Source organism: Mirounga angustirostris, unplaced genomic scaffold (assembly GCF_029215605.1).
Source record: "Mirounga angustirostris isolate CCGP_5_RB_7025 unplaced genomic scaffold, mMirAng1.0.hap1 SCAF_15, whole genome shotgun sequence".
NCBI lineage: Eukaryota > Metazoa > Chordata > Mammalia > Carnivora > Phocidae > Mirounga > Mirounga angustirostris.
The window spans coordinates 60,206,848-60,226,725 of NW_026991723.1; the positions used below are offsets into that span (position 1 = coordinate 60,206,848).

General features: G+C 39.6%; 1 protein-coding gene across 3 annotated transcripts in view; it reads left to right on the forward strand.

The window, feature by feature from the left end:
• Positions 1 to 14,339, forward strand: part of DCAF10 (DDB1 and CUL4 associated factor 10) — a 46,178-nt gene extending 31,839 nt beyond the window's left edge. The window contains exons 4-7 of one of the 3 annotated variants that reach the window (XM_045882715.3): positions 1,652 to 1,854; positions 4,545 to 4,655; positions 7,828 to 7,973; positions 8,896 to 14,339. In XM_045882715.3, coding sequence (XP_045738671.1) covers positions 1,652 to 1,854; positions 4,545 to 4,655; positions 7,828 to 7,973; positions 8,896 to 9,264 — 829 coding nt within the window. In that variant the 3' untranslated portion in view covers positions 9,265 to 14,339. Of the gene's footprint in view, positions 1 to 1,651; positions 1,855 to 4,544; positions 4,656 to 7,827; positions 8,043 to 8,895 lie in introns of all 3 variants that reach the window. The other 2 variants (XM_045882717.3, XM_045882718.3) reach the window with 2 other exon arrangements.
• The last annotated feature ends 5,539 nt before the right edge of the window (positions 14,340 to 19,878 follow it).

Below are 19,878 nucleotides of genomic sequence, written 5' to 3' on the forward strand. Positions count from 1 at the left end.
AAGCCAAACCAAAAGACCACTTGTATAATTCTATTTATATTAAATGTCCACAATAAGCAGATCTATAGAGACTACTTAGTGGCTGCCTGTGACTGGGAATAGGAACAGGGAGAGACTACTAGTGGGCAGGAGGGATTTTTTAGGATGATGAGAATGTTCTAAAATTGGGTTGATGATTGCACAACTCCATAAATTTACTAAAAATCAATTGTTAAAATGAGTGAATTTTATGATATGTAAATTATATCTCAAAGCTATTAAACTTAATTAAAAATAGAAGGAAACTCATCAAAAGTGTACACTAAAACCTACAGGACATTTTTAAATGGTTTTCTCTATAGGGGTACCTGGCTGGCTCAGTCACTAGAGCATGTGATTCTTGATCTTAAGGTTGTGAGTTCAAGCCCCACATTGAGTATAGAGCTTACTTAAAAAAAAAATTTTTTTTCTCTATAAAATCAGGAAGGGAGAATATGGCTGCTATTACTACTACTGTATACCACTGTTTTGGGGTGGCAGAAGACAGGGTCCTAGTCGGTACAGGAAAATAAATATGTAAGGATTAGAAAGGAAAAAAAATGAAAAAAATAGCATTCACAGGTGATATGATTGAAGGGTTGGCAAATTTTCTGTAAAAGACTGTGTAATAAATATTTTAGGCTTTGTGTGCTGTATAGTCTCTGAGCAGCCGTCGACAATACATAATGGGTATTGCTGTGTTCCAGCCAACCTTCTGTATAAAAATAGGCAATAGTCCAGACTTAGCCCATAGACCAGTGTTCTGACTGGTCTATATAGTAAATCTTAGAAATTCTGCTGACAAATTATCAGAATTAGTAAGAGTTAACCAAGAGTGCTAGGCATAAGATCAAAATGTAAAAATCAGTACTGTTCCTATTTATCACAAGAAGCAATTAAAAAATTTAAAGCATAGTTTTTAGTAATTAAAAAAAATTTTTTTAAAAACCAGGATGGGTCAAGTAACAGATTAGACACAACTTTAAAAAATAGATTGGAAGCTAGATATTAAAAATTATCCAGAATGTAACAGAAGTGAAGAGATAGAATATAAGAAAGAGCAGCTATGAGGCGAGAATCAAATGTGAGTGTTTCAAACATCTATTTGGAGCTCCATAAGAATCGAGAAAATATGTGAGAGGCGATATTGGAATAATGATGGAGAATTTCCCAGAATATATGAATAATATGAATCTTAAGACTTAGAAAGTAAATGAATCCCAATAAATTAGAAAGAAATCCAAATTTAAACATATATCAGAGTGAAACTGCAGTACTCCAAAGACAAGAGAAGATCAAAGGATAAATTGTCCAAAGTAACAATTGCACTAATAGCAGACTTAAAAATAGCAACAATGGAAGCCAGAACTCAGTGGAGTATTATCCCCAATATTCAGAACAACATAAAGTGAGTTTACCTCAACAAAATCTTAAAAATGTGTATTTCAGAAAGAATAAAATGGGAAGTTGGAGATGAAAGAAGGAATGGTGTGCAGAAACAAAAAAAAAAATGTTTATCATGTATAAAAGGCTAAGCATACATTGACCGTAAATTCTAGTTTGAAGGTCAAAAATATGACTATTACCAAATCCTTATATTTATGATAATTCTAGGTTTTGATTTCTTCTGTAGGTGTACAGAAGATGGATGTCCACATAAGAAATTCTTTCACACACGTTTTCTCATGCGAATGAGATTAACACCAGATTGTTCCAAAATGTTGATCTCCACGTCCTCTGGATATCTTTTGATTTTGCATGATCTTGACTTAACCAAGTCTTTAGAAGTAGGCAGCTATCCCATTCTGAGAGCAAGAAGAACTACATCAAGTTCAGGTAAGCTTTTCTTTTTTGATTAAAAAAGTTTTCCGAAGAGTCTCACACAAAGGGAAATACTGTATATGTTCCCATTCTGAGAATGGTAGCAGGAAGAAGGGAAGGAGATTAGAAGACATTTTTGGAAAGCTCATTGAGAGCTTTTTTCCCAAGAAAGTATGACCTATATGAATCTCTGACATAGCATTAATTTGTGCTTCTGTATCACCAATGATCTAGGAAGAACTGCTAACTATAAAAATATTTTCTTTTAGCGCTTTCTGCTATCCAGAAAATCTTTTATCAGTATTTCTAAATCATCACTATCTCAAAAATTAGTGGTGGCCTAAGGTAGGTTCAATCTTCCAGCAGAGCTTTATTATTTTTATTTTATTTTATTTATTTATTTTTTATTTATTTTTATTTTTATTTTTTTTAAAGATTTTATTTATTTATTTGAGACAGAGAATGAGAGAGACAGAGAGCACATGAGAGGGGGGAGGGTTAGAGGGAGAAGCAGGCTCTTCGCCGAGCAGGGAGCCCGATGCAGGACTCGATCCCGGGACTCCAGGATCATGACCTGAGCCGAAGGCAGTCGCTTAACCAACTGAGCCACCCTGGCGCCCTATTTTTATTTTATTTTAATTTTTATTTCACAACCCTGAGATCAAGATCTGAGCTGAGATCAAGAGTCAGATGCTGAACTCACTGAGCCACCAAGGCACCCCACCTAGCAGAGCTTTTAAGATATATTCAATATAGGGCGCCTGGGTGGCTCAGTTCGTTAAGCGACTGCCTTCGGCTCAGGTCATGATCCTGGAGTCCCTGGATCGAGTCCCGCATCGGGCTCCCTGCTTGGCAGGGAGTCTGCTTCTCCCTCTCCCACTCCCTGTTTGTGTTCCCTCTCTCGCTGTGTCTTTCTCTGTCAAATAAATAAATAAAATCTTTAAAAAAAAAAAAAAGATATATTCAATATAGAGCTTTACTTTTAAGTCTGTATTACATCCTAGAATTCCAGATGTCTATATCCAGGTAGCAGGTGTCATCCTATTTCACAGCCTCTAAACATCCTCTTGCTAAAGCTGTATTCTTTTTTTAAAAAAAAGATTTATTTTAGAGGGAGAGAGAGCGGGGGAGGGGCAGAGGGAGAGAGAATCCTGAAGCAGACTCCCTGCTGAGCAGGGAACACAATTGTGGGGGCAGGGCTCAATCCCAGGTCTCTGAGATTATGACCCAAGTTGAAACCAAGAATCGGCCGCTTAACCGACTGAGCCACCTAGGTGCCCCTAAAGTTGTATTCTTTTTTCTGTTGCTGATTCCATTAGACTTCAGTGAAATTGGGGCTCAGAAAAACTTATGCACTATAATATATCTACATTATGTGATAGAGACTATATTTCATCACCTTTGAGAAAAAGAGGGCTGTTCCAGGAACATACCTATTTATAATTTTGCATTTATGAACAAGAACCCAGAAAAAAAGACTTAAGCATTTGGAATACAATGTTTATAAATTGCTATTTAAAATCAGCTTCAGATGGTTGGACTCTTTCTCCTGTATGCACAGGGCCATAGGGCCACATCTGAAGACTTCTTTGGGAAAGTGCAGGCCCTGTTGTAATTGCATTTGCCCAATTTCACTGCTAAAAGTAGAAATTTAAGTTTTACCAGCTTATTTGCAAAGCAAGGGATTTCATAAATATGTGAGTATAATCCTTTTACATTCAGAAATTTATTTTTAGGTTAAACATTAATAGTCAACTTTAGCTTAGGAACAGGTAGTGAGTTAGAAAGTCTGGTTGGTATTTTTTTTATTCAAAAGCCAAGAACAGGGGCGCCTGGGTGGCTCAGTCAGTTAAGCATCTGCCTTTGGCTTGGTTCATGATCCCAGGGTCCTGGGATCGAGTCCCACATTGGGCTCCCTGCTCAGCGGGGAGTCTGCTTCTCCCTCTCCCTCTGCCTGTCGCTCCCCCCGCTTGTGCTCTCTCTCGCTCTGTCTCAAAGAAATAAATAAAATTAAAAAACAAAAACAAAACCCCACCAAGAACATTTTCTGTCTTCTAAGGGTAATTCTGATAATAACATCAAAGGGAATTAGATGAAGAAATTCTCATAAAAGTGTGGGGCCACTAGAAGAGTGAGATGTAATAGAGATTGCTTTTTGGAGTAATATATCAAACCCAACTATCTAATACTCAATTTTTTTCTTCAGATTTCAGTATAAAGTTTGTATTGCATTTCCAAGATAGTATTCACATAACTTCATGAATGATAACAGAATTGTTTGGCATGCTTAAGAAGGCTCATTTAATGTTCTCAGTAACGAACCTGGTATTTGGACCCTATTCTAACATTAAACAGGCTGATGAACAGCTCAGTTTTCATGTTTACTCAATTTTCTTGTTTTGTTTTACTACAGAAGTGATGGGGAACCCAAAGATGCTCCTATGTTTATTTGGTTTGTCATTTTTATTTCACTTAAGCAAGTCTTTGTTAGAAGAGATTTTAGAGAGGGCCCAGGCCTTAGATAGAACACTTCAAAGAGCTGTCCTACCTACCTCGGTCGCAGTTATAGGCCAGCTTTAAGTGAGCATGTACTTGCCATGTTTCAGATGGATTTTAACAGTATGCTTCAACTAGCTGATTAAAAAGTTAAGAGACACTACTAGAATTTTGCTAAGTTTATTGTCAGAACTTTTTGTATTTTCAAGATCTGACTACTTCAAGTTCATCTGGTCCTCGAGTTTCTGGTTCACCTTGTCATCATAGTGATTCTAACTCATCTTCTGAGAAACACATGTCACGAGCATCACAAAGAGAAGGTAGGTTGAAAGTGGTATTTTATAATCTTGCAACAACAGATTCTACCAAATAGCTTTCTTTGGTTTAGTTTAAAGCTATACAAATAAAAGCCAATAAAGAAGAGGCTATTCTTTGACCCTCAGTTATTTTCAAAAGCTAACCAGTCTCTAGGGTTGGATATCTCGGGCTTACATCTTTGTTGGAATTTGAGCTTTGGCTTTATTTACTGAACTTATAGTCTGGTCTAGATTGAAGAAAAAGTGGTTTGGACATGTAAATTCCAATCAAGGTTGTTATGGATTAAATGAGATATGCATGTGATGGTGCTGTATAAAGTGATGGGTTTGTCAGGTGCTTGTGAAAGTCACCTGGTTCCAGCCCAGTAGGCATTTTGCTCTGCCATTTCTTTATCTGAGCAATGCCTGACAGCCTTAGAGGGGTTGTGGGATAAAGTGGGCTACATTCTGGCCCTACTCTGCTTTTGCCCGTTTCCCCCCACCGCTCTGGCAGAAGTAGCTGTTTAGCCCATTCTTTCCACCCCCTAAATGAGATGCTTTTTACCTATGCAAACTTCATCTACTTCTCCATACCAGTTCACATCTAAGCACTTTTTGTCCTCATCTTTGTGGACTGATGGCCAGATGTGGGTCTTTTTGTAATTTTGGGTCACCTTTTGGAGATGAGCATAGCTCCTACCTGGGTCTTTAGGGGAGGGGCTATCCATTATACTTCTAATTTGTGTTTTTCCTGGGTGGCCTCACCTGGTAAGTGCTTGATAATTGCATACTTGATTATTTTGCATGACTACTTGATGTTTGTAGAGTGGTTTGAGAGCTCTTCCTAAACCTACAGCCTATCTGCTTTCCTCTGGATATTCAAGACTATGACATTTAAGGTTAAAAATTCCTATTAGAGATTTATGCCCAGATGTGTAACATTTTTCCTTTGATTTGTAGCAGAAACTTCTTTTATAGATTCTACCTGTTCTTCTACTTTGGCTTCTAAGACAAGGCTCTTAATAATCATTGAGAAAAATCTTTATTGAACTAAACCATCCATGAGGGGAAAAAAAAAACAAATAAGAGTAGTTAACTGCTTGTTGCAGTGGTAAACCCCAAAACCAAACTACACAGCAGTTTCATGATACAGAGATTGGGAATGGGAGAAGAGACGATGTATGGAGAGCCTAGGCAGAGTATAGAGAAGAAGGTGGGGCTCATACATAAGGTCGTTCTGAATGTTGGCAATCCTGGGTCTTCAGGGTGTCAGAACGTTAGCACCATACTTTGACAGATACAGTAGCTGTATAGAGCTGAGGCTATTAAACTCATTTCAGGTTAGACCTTTTTTTTTTTTTAGATTTTATTTATTTGTGAGAGAGAGAATGAGAGACAGAGAGCATGAGAGGGAGGAGGGTCAGAGGGAGAAGCAGACTCCCTGCTGAGCAGGGAGCCCGACGTGGGACTCGATCCCGGGACTCCGGGATCATGACCTGAGCCGAAGGCAGTCGCTTAACCAACTGAGCCACCCAGGCGCCCCTAGACCTTTTTTTTTTTAAGTGATCTCTACACCCAATATGGGGGCTCAAACTCCAGACCCTGAGATCAAGAGTCAGGTGCTCTATCGGCTGAGCCAGCCAGGTACCCCGTGAACTCCCTTTAGGACATGAAATCTGCTGTGGATTGTAGCACAGATAAAGTGCAAAAACTCTGGCTCAAGTGAAATTAGGGAGTTCCTTGACCAGTCTTCCCTTCCCATCCCCATGTGGTTCCCTCCTTTTGCCAGCTCTGGAGGAACCTCCAAGGAGCACAGCTCAAAAACCACTACTTACTTATTTAGGTGGGTTTCTTTTTTGCTTTTGTTCAATTTTCAGAATTCTTGATATAGCTGTTTGTTTTTCTCTAAAATTGTTATTAAAGTTCAGTCACATGTGAAATCATTATTTAGGTATAGTTTGGTTGTAACAATGTAATTTAGAGCTTCACAGGTTTCCATCAATGCTGTAGTAGTCTAAAGGGACTCTTTTAAAGAAGATAACACATCTATTTGAGGAACAATTCACAAAGGGTCTGACAGAGGGAGCTCATAATCTTCAAAGCCACTCCTTCCGCAGGTAGAGAAGTGTTGAAATATTTCTCGATATTAAATTTCTAAATTGCTTCTTTATAATGTCTGTGAAAGTGGTTCTCCACACACCTGAGGGATAGGATGTAACTCCCAGTAGTAATGGCTTGCTGTAGCAGTCACTTTCATGGGGGGCTAGGAAAGAGGACGGGATGGGCCCTAACAGAGTACCAGGCATATGTATGATTGGCAATGTCTCCCAACCCCTCGTTTTGACATACTGGTATGTGAAATATCTTCCCTTGCCTCCAAAATTATAGCTCTGTTTTTTATAGTACTGTTCTTGGGGGCCCTAAGTCCTGCTCCTTGCACACATAATAGCCTTTTATTGATAAGAAAGGCAATCTGCATGGCTTCCAAGTATTTCCTTCTCTGGACTAGAGAGCACCAGGTCCTCTGAGATGAGAATTATCTTTTACTTTTCCAGATTCCTTTCATGTCATATAACTTTATCTTAGTTTTCTGAGATGTAAATCCTAATCAAAAGGCTCCCTAGTCTTAGGTTACTGGGATTCCCGCTGCAGGAACTTGGATTCTTTAGTTCTGGTCATAATCCTCCCCCATACCCCCACCCCAAAGACATGCACACCATGCATCAAGGGGCACCACCATAGGTTTTTTTTGTGTATGTGTATTTTTTTTTTAAGATTTATTTATTTTAGGGCGCCTGGGTGGCTCAGTTGGTTAAGCGACTGCCTTCGGCTCAGGTCATGATCCTGGAGTCCCGGGATCGAGTCCCGCATCGGGCTCCCTGCTCGGCAGGGAGTCTGCTTCTCCCTCTGACCCTCCTCCCTCTCATGCTCTCTGTCTCTCATTCTCTCTGTCTCAAATAAATAAATAAAATCTTTAAAAAAAAAAAACAAAAAAAAACCCAAGAGTTGGCTGCTTAACTGATGGTGCCCCCCTCCGCCCCCAGGCATGCCCAGTTTTTCTTTTTACATGTGGTAGCACAAGGGGCAGATGAAGGAATGAAGGCTGGGGGTGGGGGTGACTGCCAGAAATCAAAGCTTTGATGAGCTGCCTTAGTTCTCTGATAATACACATTTCCCATCCTAATTTTCTTATCAGGAGTTTCACCACGAAATAGTCTTGAAGTCTTAACTCCTGAAGTTCCTGGTGAGAGAGACCGTGGAAACTGCATCACGTCCTTACAGCTGCACCCAAAAGGCTGGGCCGCTCTCCTTAGGTGCTCAAGCAACACCGATGATCAGGAGGTAGGGGCGGCGGCACTCCACCTTCAACGGGGCTGACTGAACAAATAGCCGTTGCCGTGTACGCTCATGGTATCTTTATCCCTTGAACCACTCCTTCCTCTCCCGCCTCCTCTCCAGTGTGGCAGACTGGAAATACCTTAAACCCGTATCAACTCAGATTGTGGCCAACTTCTTAATTCTTGCCCTCTTTATCTTGCCACATGCCCTTTATATAGTAAACTTTAGATGGAGATGCTTCAGCCAAGCTGGCTAAATGTAAGGTTTTGCTAAGCCAATTGAGTATTAGAATTTGCTCTTTTTAAAAACAAGGGGAGGGGCGCCTGGATGGCTCAGTCGGTTAAGCGTCTGCCTTCAGCTCAGATCATGATCCCAGGGTCTGGGGATCGAATCCCAAGTTGGGCTCCCTGCTCAGTGGGAAGCCTGCTTCTCCCTCTGCCTGCCGCTCCCCCTGCTTGTCCTTGCTCTCAAATCATACATATGTAGGTACGTACGTACATACATACATACCAGGGGAAACCAGGGAGAGACTAAACTGATGACTAGGGGAAAAGAGAGAAGAGCCTTTGAAGTATGTAGGAGGAGAGGTATTTTAAGGCTTAGATGTCTAAACTTTAGAATATTTTAAGTATCAACATTGTTGTTACTTTCACAAAGGGGAATTATTACCACAGAAGTCACAGCAGCCTGAGGGAATAAAAGGCTTTAGTCATAGTACATCACAGTACACAGAATAACCTTGGCTTATGAAGATAAGGTATGGGGCCTGCACATTTTAGTAGATGGGAGAGGGGTAGCAGTTATCTGATTGAGTTCTTGCAACAATTCTGTGGCTTTGGCAGCCTGTTGAGCTTTTTAGAAAAAGAACTATCTAGCGTTATTTGGGGCTCTGTAACTTTGGTTTATCTCTCTTCTCTCCCCTTAGTGGACTTGTGTCTATGAATTCCAAGAAGGAGCTCCTGTGCGACCTGTCTCACCTCGCTGTTCTCTACGACTGACTCATTACATTGAAGAAGCCAATGTAGGCAGGGGTTATATCAAAGAACTTTGCTTCAGCCCTGATGGGCGAATGATCTCTTCCCCACATGGCTACGGGATTCGCTTGTTGGGATTTGACAAACAGTGCAGTGAACTTATAGACTGTTTGCCCAAAGAAGCCAGTCCTCTGCGGGTGATCCGTTCTCTGTACTCTCATAATGATGTGGTACTGACGACAAAGTTCTCTCCAACACATTGTCAGATTGCCTCAGGGTGCCTTAGTGGACGGGTTTCTTTGTATCAGCCAAAGTTTTAGGCACAACTTAACATCAAATAAGGAATTCTTCTGGTGTTTGACTTATAAATTACTTCAATTTAGGTGAAGTATTTCCTTTTTAGACGATCTTAAAAGTTTGGGTCAAGATCCCAGTTCTTACGCGTCCATGGACACACCTGTGACCTGAGGACTTGGCCGTCCGGCATCGTAGGGGCCTCACCAAGTTAGACTCGACGCAGCAGCAGCTTTTCCGCATTCCTCTGCTCCTGCTCATCTGTGCCGCTGGGACTTCAGTTCTTCTGGTTATTTTGCATGGTAGCTCTCGTCAAGTTTCTTTACTTCTTGTTTTTTGATTTCAGTGTGAATTTTGTGGACGTCTGGCAGGAGTTTTGGCTGGGTTAGGAGAAACCCATGACACTGGTATTGAATAAAACCCAGAAGTTCGATGTCAGCATACTGGTCATTGAAAAAGAAATTTCATCTTCACTTATCAGTATACCTGGCCTTTTAAAGTTGCTGTTACGTTTCTCTATAATGAGCACAGTTAATGGCATTATTCTCACAATGTTAGTCTTACAACAAAAATGTCTTTTAAGTTTCCTGTTAAAATTATACATATTTTTTCACCGTGAGGGGAATTTTGTTGTAAAACTCTAGAAAAAATAATTACCACCTCTCTTTGTAATTTACTTGTATGAATTTAAAAATCTCTAGCATGTGTCCTTATTTGGTATTTTGTTCCTGTCAACAGCATTTAGAAAGGAAAAGAGGAGAAGGAATGGGCTTTGATCATTTCTATTATATAGAAGAGGATTCATTAAGTTAGTACACTGTCTAGTCAGAGTGATGAGAACAATGTGGCTTAGTGTCTGTTTTCTCTACCAGACTCTTTGACTCACACAGGGTGACATGTTATGTTATTAGGGTGGAGGGGGGGATTGAGAGTAAAGAGGTTGTGTTTTCCTCATATTTACTCCTTGAGCCAGGTGGCACAAACTCGACCCTTAGCATTAGGGAGGGCAGAACTGCAGTCCTGTTCAAGGCGTGACCTAACTACAGTAGTCAGCGACTTGGATGTCAAGACAAAGAGCTGACGTGAAGGCCTCTTGTATTTTGTTACAGAACACAGCAAGTAAAAAACATCAAGCAGGGGTCTCACCGGGCTGACTGGCCTGCTGAAGTAGAGCAGCTTTCTTCTAGTCTCCACTTGGAATGGTATTATATTTAATAAGGGATCCACCAGAGCTGCAGTAATTTAAGCCACACGCTAGCTTGTTCCCTCTCAGATCACATTCTCTTAGGCCAATGGTTCTCAAATAGTAGGGTGCATTACAATCATTGAGGAGCTTGTGGAAAACACAGAAACCTGGCCCTCACCTTAGGAGGTTCTGATTCAGCCAGGGAGAGGACAGGAATCTATTTTTAATAGGAACCTCAAGTGATCTTTACTCAGGTGGTCCCTGGATCAGAATTTGAAAAACACTACCTTAAACATCAGTAAATACTTCTGTACCTATTAGGTGCTTAACTCCCAGAAGGTGTTTTAATTATTAAAAAAAAATCATAAGTAAATGAAATCCATTTTAGAGGTAGAAAATGTAATCAATCTCATTATCTGATGAATGAGAGAAGTTAAGTGACTTGCCTAAAGTCATCTTACAAAATTAGCGGCAGAGCCAGAACTTGAATTCAAGTCTCCTGATTCCTTGCTCAGGGCAATTTCTAATGCATTATGCTGGCTGTTAAAACAATGATTTATTTATGAACACTTTATCTTGTCTTTAAGTTGTATTATTGTGACTACCCTTAAACTGGCCGATAGATTGAAAAAGGCATGGGAATAGATGCTGAGAATTCCAGCCCTAAGAAGAAGAGGATCTTAAATCTTATAGAAATGTTTAAGCAACCCAAACACATGAATAAAAATGACATTTCTTTGTAGAACCTACCAGCCATTCACACACATGTGCAGAGGTTACATCTCACTTGGAACAATCTTGGCTCTAGGACAAATTTTAAAAATTAGATCATTTTACCACGGATGTTAAAAAGAATTGGAATTTTTTTTTTTTAAGATTTTATTTGACAGAGAGAGACACAGCGAGAGAGGGAACACAAGCAGGGGGAGTGGGAGAGGGAGAAGCAGGCTTCCCGCTGAGCAGGGAGCCCGATGCGGGGCTCGACCCCAGGACCCTGGGATCATGACCTGAGCCGAAGGCAGACGCTTAACGACTGAGCGACCCAGGCGCCCCAAGAATTGGAAATTTTTTAGCTATCAAGAAAACTACCACAAAATATAATGAAAACACAGGTTTGCCATAAATTTTTTTTTAAAAACCCACATATTTAAAGGAAAATAAACTTTTGGAGGCAAAAGCACCCAATCTTAACATTCAAAATAAGCTACTAAGTACAATAATTATATTGATTTTAAAAAAGGTTCCATATATTGCATCCCCTTTGGAGAGCTGCATGTCAGATGCTGGGCCCACGTGTCACCCAACTCTGAATTTCAGTCCATGATTCTTCACCCATTAGAGAGTTTCTGTGGTGTCAAATAATCTACACACTTTACTACTAACTCGCACTCACAAAATACCTTGCAAGGTAGGTGACATGAGTGCCAGTTTACTTTGGAGGAAATGGAGGGTCTGAGAGGTTAAGTGATTTGCCGTAAGTCACAGAGCTGGCACCGGGGAGAGGGCAACACTGGGATTCAAACCTAGCTGTTTTAGTCCAAAGCCTGTGTGCTTACTACTCTACCACTTTGCCCTTTTGTTTATAAAGGATGGGAAAATGGCCTGTTAATTTGTTTAGCATCCTCTGTAAATTCTTTATTACAGAGCTGGCTTACTTTCTGCACCATGCAAGAGAACATTTATAAGACTGAAAATTTCCATTAGAATTAGTACCATAAACTGCAAGGCATACATACAGTCCATTCCTAACTGAAAGACTTCGAGCAGGATAAGTAGCTGTAAAGTAAAGAAAAATGTGGGATAAATAGCTTTGTATAAAAATAGAGCCACACAGATGAGAATTAAAAATTAGCAAACTCAACAAAACCACCTTTGTCCTCTTTTTGAGGTACGGCTGTGACCAAAACATCATGAGGGGGGATATTAATCCAGGAATTACAGGGCATCAGGAATGTTAGACTCTTGGAGGAAACTGCATCTTACAATTTCAAGGTCTCATTTCACTTAAGAGTGTAAAATCTAATCTGGTGTTTTTTTACTCTAAATTTTATTTAGTCATTTTTATTCATGATAATTGGTGAATGTACTATAAGTGGTAATGTGGTATAGTTGGTAAATGTCGTATAAATTATACTTGTTTTAAAAAGCTTTCTACAGGGGCGCCTAGCTGGTTCAGTCAGTAGAGCATGCAACTCTTGATCTTGAGGTCATGAGTTTGAGCCCCACCTTGAGGGGTAGATTGTACTTAAAAGAAACCTTGAAAAAGCTTTCTACAGAAATGCTATGTTAAATAAGTTTAGGAACATCAAATATTTAGTAGTTCCTTATCTTTAATTGTAAAAATGAAGTGGCTAAAGCAGACAAGACCTCTCAATCTTTTGAAAATGTATGTGATCTTTGTTCTCAGAAGCCCAAAGAACATGTATAGTTTGTTATTTCTCCTTGTTACATCCAAGATGAGGCTATACCAAAAATTTTAGGAAAACAAGCAAGGATAAGGTTCCCAACTCCTGTCTAGAACCACGATCACATTATATTGTGGTTAAAGTTTAGTTTTCTAGAAAGTGCAATATAGGAAAAACACTCTGAGAATCTTTTAGAAGCCTAGTGTTTCCCATTATTAGTCAGAATATATGGTACTGGCATCCGTAAGTATCTGTTAAAGCTTGTGTTTAGCAGGAGAAATAGTCTGATAACACTGATGACAATCAACCAACCCTATTTAAAATGACCAGCAGCCACGGAGAGCTATGAAAATTCACTAATAGCCAGTGTTGGTCATGAAAGAAAGCATATATATAAATTTTTGGATAACTTAAGTGCCAAAATTTAAAGCTTGTAAATTATTTTTGATGCAAGTCTTTCAGATATGTTAGTATACCTCCCTCCCTGCCTTCTTAAACAGCATGCTCGGTATAATACACTTTTTCGTGATGAAAAGTAAAAGTTATATTCATGTGTTATTACAAATACCCAATGAGCTCTGATGTATGTAAAATACTTCATAAACTGTAAAGGGCTATAACAAATATGAGTTAATATCAATTATTATAAAGTGATGCCCTCAGCCCTGAGGTATATATAATCATTTGTCTCAGGTTGCTCGGATTTGGGGATTTTTTTATTTAAAAATTTTTCTATCTGCTAAGTAGTCTGTGCTGTCTCCTACCACAGTATCCACACGCCTGCCTCTAACAGGCTCTCTATCATACGTTCTGTGTTCATCTGTTATGAGCTGGGACATGAGATAGCCAAGCCTGCTTAGTGTCTAAAGAGCTGCACAAGCCCTGTGTGCACAGTCTCTGAGACCACTAGCTTTCTGACAGGTTCACAGTAACCATCTGGATAATAGAAGTACCCAGGTAAAGCCTAGGCTAGTGATTTTTTTCAGTTGCCGCTAAGTAAAATACTATAGACGAAGGATGCTGCTAGATTAAGGAATAAACAGCAATGTACCAAAGTACAGCCAAGTAACAACAAAGGCTCTATATTAGCACAGGGATCCTTCATGCTTTAAAAAAAAAAAAAAAAAAAAAGAATCCAGGGGGGGAAAACAATGAAAATAAAATCCAGATAGACTTGAGTATTTTTGATGCCATTAAACTTGGTTAATAGCCATTAAGATACATGTTTAAATTATCACACATTGTGACAAAGACAGTTTTAGTCTCACTGCAGAAGATCATACCGAAATTTATACCCCAAGAATTTCTCCCGTTCAAATGATAACAGAAATTATCAAAAGGAAAGTCTCAAATTTACCTGTATGCTGCTTTAGTTGTAAATGAATAAATAATGGAAATATGAGATTTATCAAAACCTCCAAGGAACACATCTCACATATGCACACCTCGTCTATGTATGTGTATAAAATGAAATGTCATCCAGAGACAATAAAATAACTTTAAAATTTAAGTCTTGTTCATAGTATTTAAAATAGAATTTTTTTCAGCTTTCCTATGCTTCTTCCTTATTTCAATTTCATGTTTTCTACATTAAAGTTTGGATATTTGATTTTAAATTTCACTGCATCTTCCATTTCTAAAATGTGCTTTTCTGGTAAATTTTAGAATCATATTTTTAGGAAAGTTGGGAATGTTCCAGATAATATCCTAGACACCAGAAATTTTTTTCACTAAGTTCTGAGGTACTATTAATTTCTCATGCTAGACTGTAAGCTCCTTGTGGGCAGGAACTGTCTTACTTTTCTTGTATCCCCAGTGCCCAGTACAGGACCTGACAGAGTAGTTGCTCAATAAATTATTTGTTGTAGGACTCAAATGAACCTTAACCATATGTGGCCTCGAATTTCCGTGAAGCCAGAACGTGATGTGCAAATAGAGAAATCTTTATCAGAGTAAGATTCAGAAAAACTAAGCATTTCTCATTGATTTGGAAAACAGCAAAACTCAATTTTTCATTCACCAAACACTGAATCCCTACTATATGCCTTGTCCAGTACTAGGGACTCAAGGGACAAAGATAACTAAGGTTGTAGCACTGGCTTCATGAACGTGTGACCAGTGCAGTTCTATAAGGCCCTGCAGTGAGAAAAGCCCCATGCTTGGTGTAAGGTTCTGCTGAAGCCATCTTAAAATTCTTAATTTTTTGAACAAGGAGCCCATATTTCTATTTTGCACTGGGCTTCCAAATTATATAGCTGGTCCTGCTTCAATATTATCATGTTGACATGGAACAGTAAGAATTATAGTATCTTCTATCTACTGTCCAGTAAAGATATTCACATTCATTGAAAACTAGCCATTAAGTGAATGATTTAGTAAAAGAACTTCTAAAATCTAAAAATAAAACTCCCTCCCTCGCACAAATTTTTTCACAGATCATTACAGAATTAGGAAAGCTCTCTAAAACCGTAATTGGCTCTTACTGTTTCATTTGAATTCTCTTGAGGATTTCATATGGATGAATGTAGAGTTGTAGGTGATTTTATCTACATACATACATACCTACATGCAATTTTAAGGTTTCAGTAAAACTTTTATTAATATATGCACTGAATGTCTCGGTGTAAGTCTACCTCATAATGTGCTTTTAAAAAAATAAATGCTACTTTGAAACATCTGACACACTTTTTCTGTGCTTAGCCTGTTTGAAAGGTTGATGGCAAGCTTACATTAAGCAGTAGTTTGAAATTTTTATTTAAATTGCTTAGGTGTTTATTTTTAGACCAGAATCAAGCATAATGCTGTGACAGGGGCAGTGCTTGGTGATTCTTGTAGAGGTATTCTGGACTTTTAAATCCTATGACCCCTATCCAAAAAAATTAGAGCACATGCTCCAAATTGATGTTGTGTGTGTGTATATATATATACACACATATATATACACACACATACATATATATAAAATATCGTACTGCTCTACTATGTAAATTATAAAAGATGTACAGAGAGAAAGGAAATTTTAAAAGGATAGAAGTTTTAAAAATCAAAGTTCTACATTACCTCCTGCACTTCCAGGGATCACCTTATGCTCCCACAGGTATATGCACATTTCATTTTGTGAAGGCCACCATTCTAAAACATAGAATTGGCATTTTTATACTGAAAACACATTTACTAAGATCTGGTTCGTTCACATCTGTTCACTAATGTTCTGGACATTTACAAGTTTATTCAATATGAATCATGTTTTATAGAGTTTTAAGTAAAAAGTATATTCATATCAATAAGAAGCATAGTGGATAAATTTTTGTCAAGCTGCACACGGATTTGTTTTCATATAGGTACACTTAGAACATGCTATTTTTCAGTGTTCCCTTGGATGAATTGTTATATTAATAATTTAATAGGGTGATGGTTCACTTTATGATACTGTTTTAATTCACTAGAAAAAGGACAATCATATTTGGGATACTCATTTTTTATTTTATTTTTATTTTTTTTAAGATTTTATTTATTTGACACAGAGAGACAGTGAGAGAGGGAACACAAGCAGGGGGAGTGGGAGAGGGAGAAGCAGGCTTCCCGCCAAGTAGGGAGCCCAACACAGGACCCGATCCCAGGACCCCGGGATCATGACCCGAGCCGAAGGCAGACGCTTAACGACTGAGCCACCCAGGCGCCCCTGGGATACTCATTTTTTAAAATAAGTCACTGAAGAGAAAAAGTGAATCCCTTTCAATTCAGATTATTTTGTGAAATTATTTCGATAAACTGATTTAGCTAACCATAGCATTAATCACCACTATTTCAGTTATTCCTCTGACAGACTTGTTTTGGACTATTTAAAAAAAAAATTTTTTTTTAAGGAAACAATTATTTGGCGTTGCTTTAATGCTAATAAATTAATGATTTAGTTTCCTATTACTGATGTAACAAATTACCTACCACAAATTTAGTGGTTAAAACAACACAAATTTGGGGCGCCTGGGTGGTTCCGTCAGTTAAGCGTCTGCCTTGGGCTCAGGTCATGATCCCAGGGTCCTGGGATCGAGCCCCACATCGGGAGCCCGCTTCTCCCTCTGCCTGCCGCTCTGACAAATAAAGAAATAAAATCTTAAAAAAAAAAAACCACCCACAAATTTAAAACAAAACAACACAAATTTGGGGTACCTATCTGGCTCAGTTCGTTCAGCATGCAACTCTTGATCTCTAGGTCATGAGTTTCAAGCCCCATGTTGGGCAGAGAGCTTACTTATAAAATAAAACACAAATTCGTGTCCACTGAGTTTCCCTCCAGGCCCTTCCCTTCTAGCACAGTATATGAAAAGTGGTGCTCTAAGTCCAGCATGCACTGGAATCACCTGGAGGACTTGTTAACACACAGACTGCTGGTTTGATACCCAGAGTTTCTGATTTCAAAGGTCTGGGGTGGGAGCCCCCATTTTGCACTTCTAACCAGTTCCTAGTTGAAGCTGTATGTGTGGACACCATGATTTGAGACCTATGAGTATAGAAAATGCAGTTAGCGGGTGCCTGGGTGGTTCAGTCGGTTGAACGGCCGACTCCTGGCTTCGGCTCAGGTCACCATCTTGCGGTGGTGGGATCGAACCTTGGGCTCCCGCACTGAACGTGGAGCCTGCTTGGGATTCTCTCTCTCCCTCTGCCACTTCCCTGCCCCCATGCATGTGTGCACACACATTAAAAAAAAAAAAGAAAATGTAGTTAGGGTCTAATTTTTCATGGATGACAGATCCTAGGAATCTCTATGTAGATAAAGGAAGCCAATTTAGAGAACATTTTTTTTAAGAGAACATCGTAACTTTGGAGGTTATTACAGATGGACAACGGTTTGTCCGTCAGCACGCCATTCTCAGTACACTGTCAGGGGGCCCTCCAGTGAGAGCTGAGACGCCCCCAATTTAACACGATATGTAAGTTAGTGGGCAGTAAGTAAGACCATCTTACCTTCTGAGGCACAGACTTGGTGCTGTGTGGTTTCTCTTCTAGCCCAGAGGAACCCTCTCTGGGGTGAGCTGTAGACAGCTGCAGCCGTTGCTCACAACCAATCCACAAAAGGAACATCCGAAACTTTTACCAGGGCATACACAACTCAAAACATTCTTTTTTTTTTTTTAAGAGAGAATTTTTTTTTTTTAAAGATTTATTTATTTATTTGAGAGAGCGAGAATGAGAGAGAGAGAAAGTACATGAGAGTAGGGAGGGCCAGAGGGAGAAGCAGGCTCCTTGCTGAGCAGGGAGCCCGATGCGGGACTCGATCCCGGGACTCCAGGATCATGACCTGAGCCAAAGGCAGTCGCTTAACCAACTGAGCCACCCAGGCGCCCTCAAAACATTTTCTAAAACCTTTTCTGGGGACACAGTGGTCTCCACTGAAAGCCATCTAAATTACGGGTGCGCTGGGCTGCTGCACTGACAGTAATTCACAAAAGTCCTTCACTATTATAAAAGATTAGTTTTCAGGTAAAATGAAGGATCCAACTTTCACTGTGAAAGGATCTTTTTTTGTTTTTAAAGATTTATTTGACAGAGAGAAACAGTGAGAGAGGGAACACAAGCAGGGGGAGTGGGAGAGGGAGAAGCAGGCTTCCTGCCGAGCAGGGAGCCCGACGTGGGGCTTGATCCCAGGACCCTGGGACAATGACCTGAACCAAAGGCAGACGCTTAATGACTGAGCCACCAAGGTGCCCCAAAGGATTACTTTTTAAAAGTGAAATACAAAGTATCGGATCTGTTCTGGAAACGCCGTATTTATTCTGAAGCAGTTATTACCCAGTCTTTTGTGTGCGCGCACATGCGTGTAAGCACTTAATGAATGTCTGTAATTAAAAGAAGGATTTCCTGCCATTTATTGAATTTTGCAGTTCACTGGCAGGAAAATCATGATCCCTCCCCTTGTCCCTTCAAGGGGCAGGTAGACAGAGCCCTTGCCTCTGGGGCAGTCTTAGGAGGTAAGGTGATTAGCCCTGTCACCATCTGTGGGTGGTGAGGGTGGCGGCTGCCATTCCCTTCCAGCAAGGATTTCTCTAGCATCCCGTGACTTCATTTAGTCTAAGAACTCACACACTAAAAGAATTAAACTGGGGGCACCTGGGTGGCTCAGTCCGTTAAGCGCCTGCTTTTGGTTTAGGTCATGATCCCTGCATGGGGCTCCCTGCTCAGGGGGGAGCCTGCTTCTCCCTCTGCCTCTGCTGCTCCCCTTGCTTGTGCTCCCTGTCAAATAAATAAAATCTTTAAAAAATAAATAAAAAGTAAAAGAATTAAACTGAGTCAATACAACGCGGACAGCAGATCCTGTGATAAACTCCCTGATGATTTCTCTCAGCATTTTACTATGAAAATGTTCAACACAGAGCAAAGTTGAATTTTACAGTGAACATCTGTTGACCACGATTCTACCATTATCGTCTTCCTGTTTTATCACGTATCTAATACTCTATCCATCTATCAATCCATCTTAATCTTTGATATATTTTGAATAAATTGCAGATGGCTATAGCCATCCTCCTAAAAATCCTCAGCAATACATATCATTAAAGTTCAGTATCTTTTTGTTTTAAATTTTCCACATGATGAAGTACACAAGTATTAATGGTATGTTTGCTAAGTTTAGACAAACATACACACCCATGTTACCCAAACCCCTATCAAGATATAAATTACTACCATCACCCCAGAAAGTTCCCTTGTACCCCTTCCAAGCTCTTTCCCCTCCCTCCCAGAGGCAACCAGTTTTTTCCCCCCAGCACAGATTTATTTGCCTTTTCTGGAAAGTCACGTAAATGGAATCATACAGTATGTATTCACTATGAAGATTTTTAAAAGACATTCCTAAGAGATTCAAAGGGAGAAACAGGGAGAGTAATAGCGATAAAGACAACATCTGGGATCAGATTATGATTCATTCATTGAACAGATACTGATTAGGAGAACCTCCAGTCTAAGGATACAAAGATCAGAGTCCCTGCCTTCAGTGAGTTTACACTGTCCTGAAGTATCGATACAGCACAAACATCATGAAGAGCGCGCCA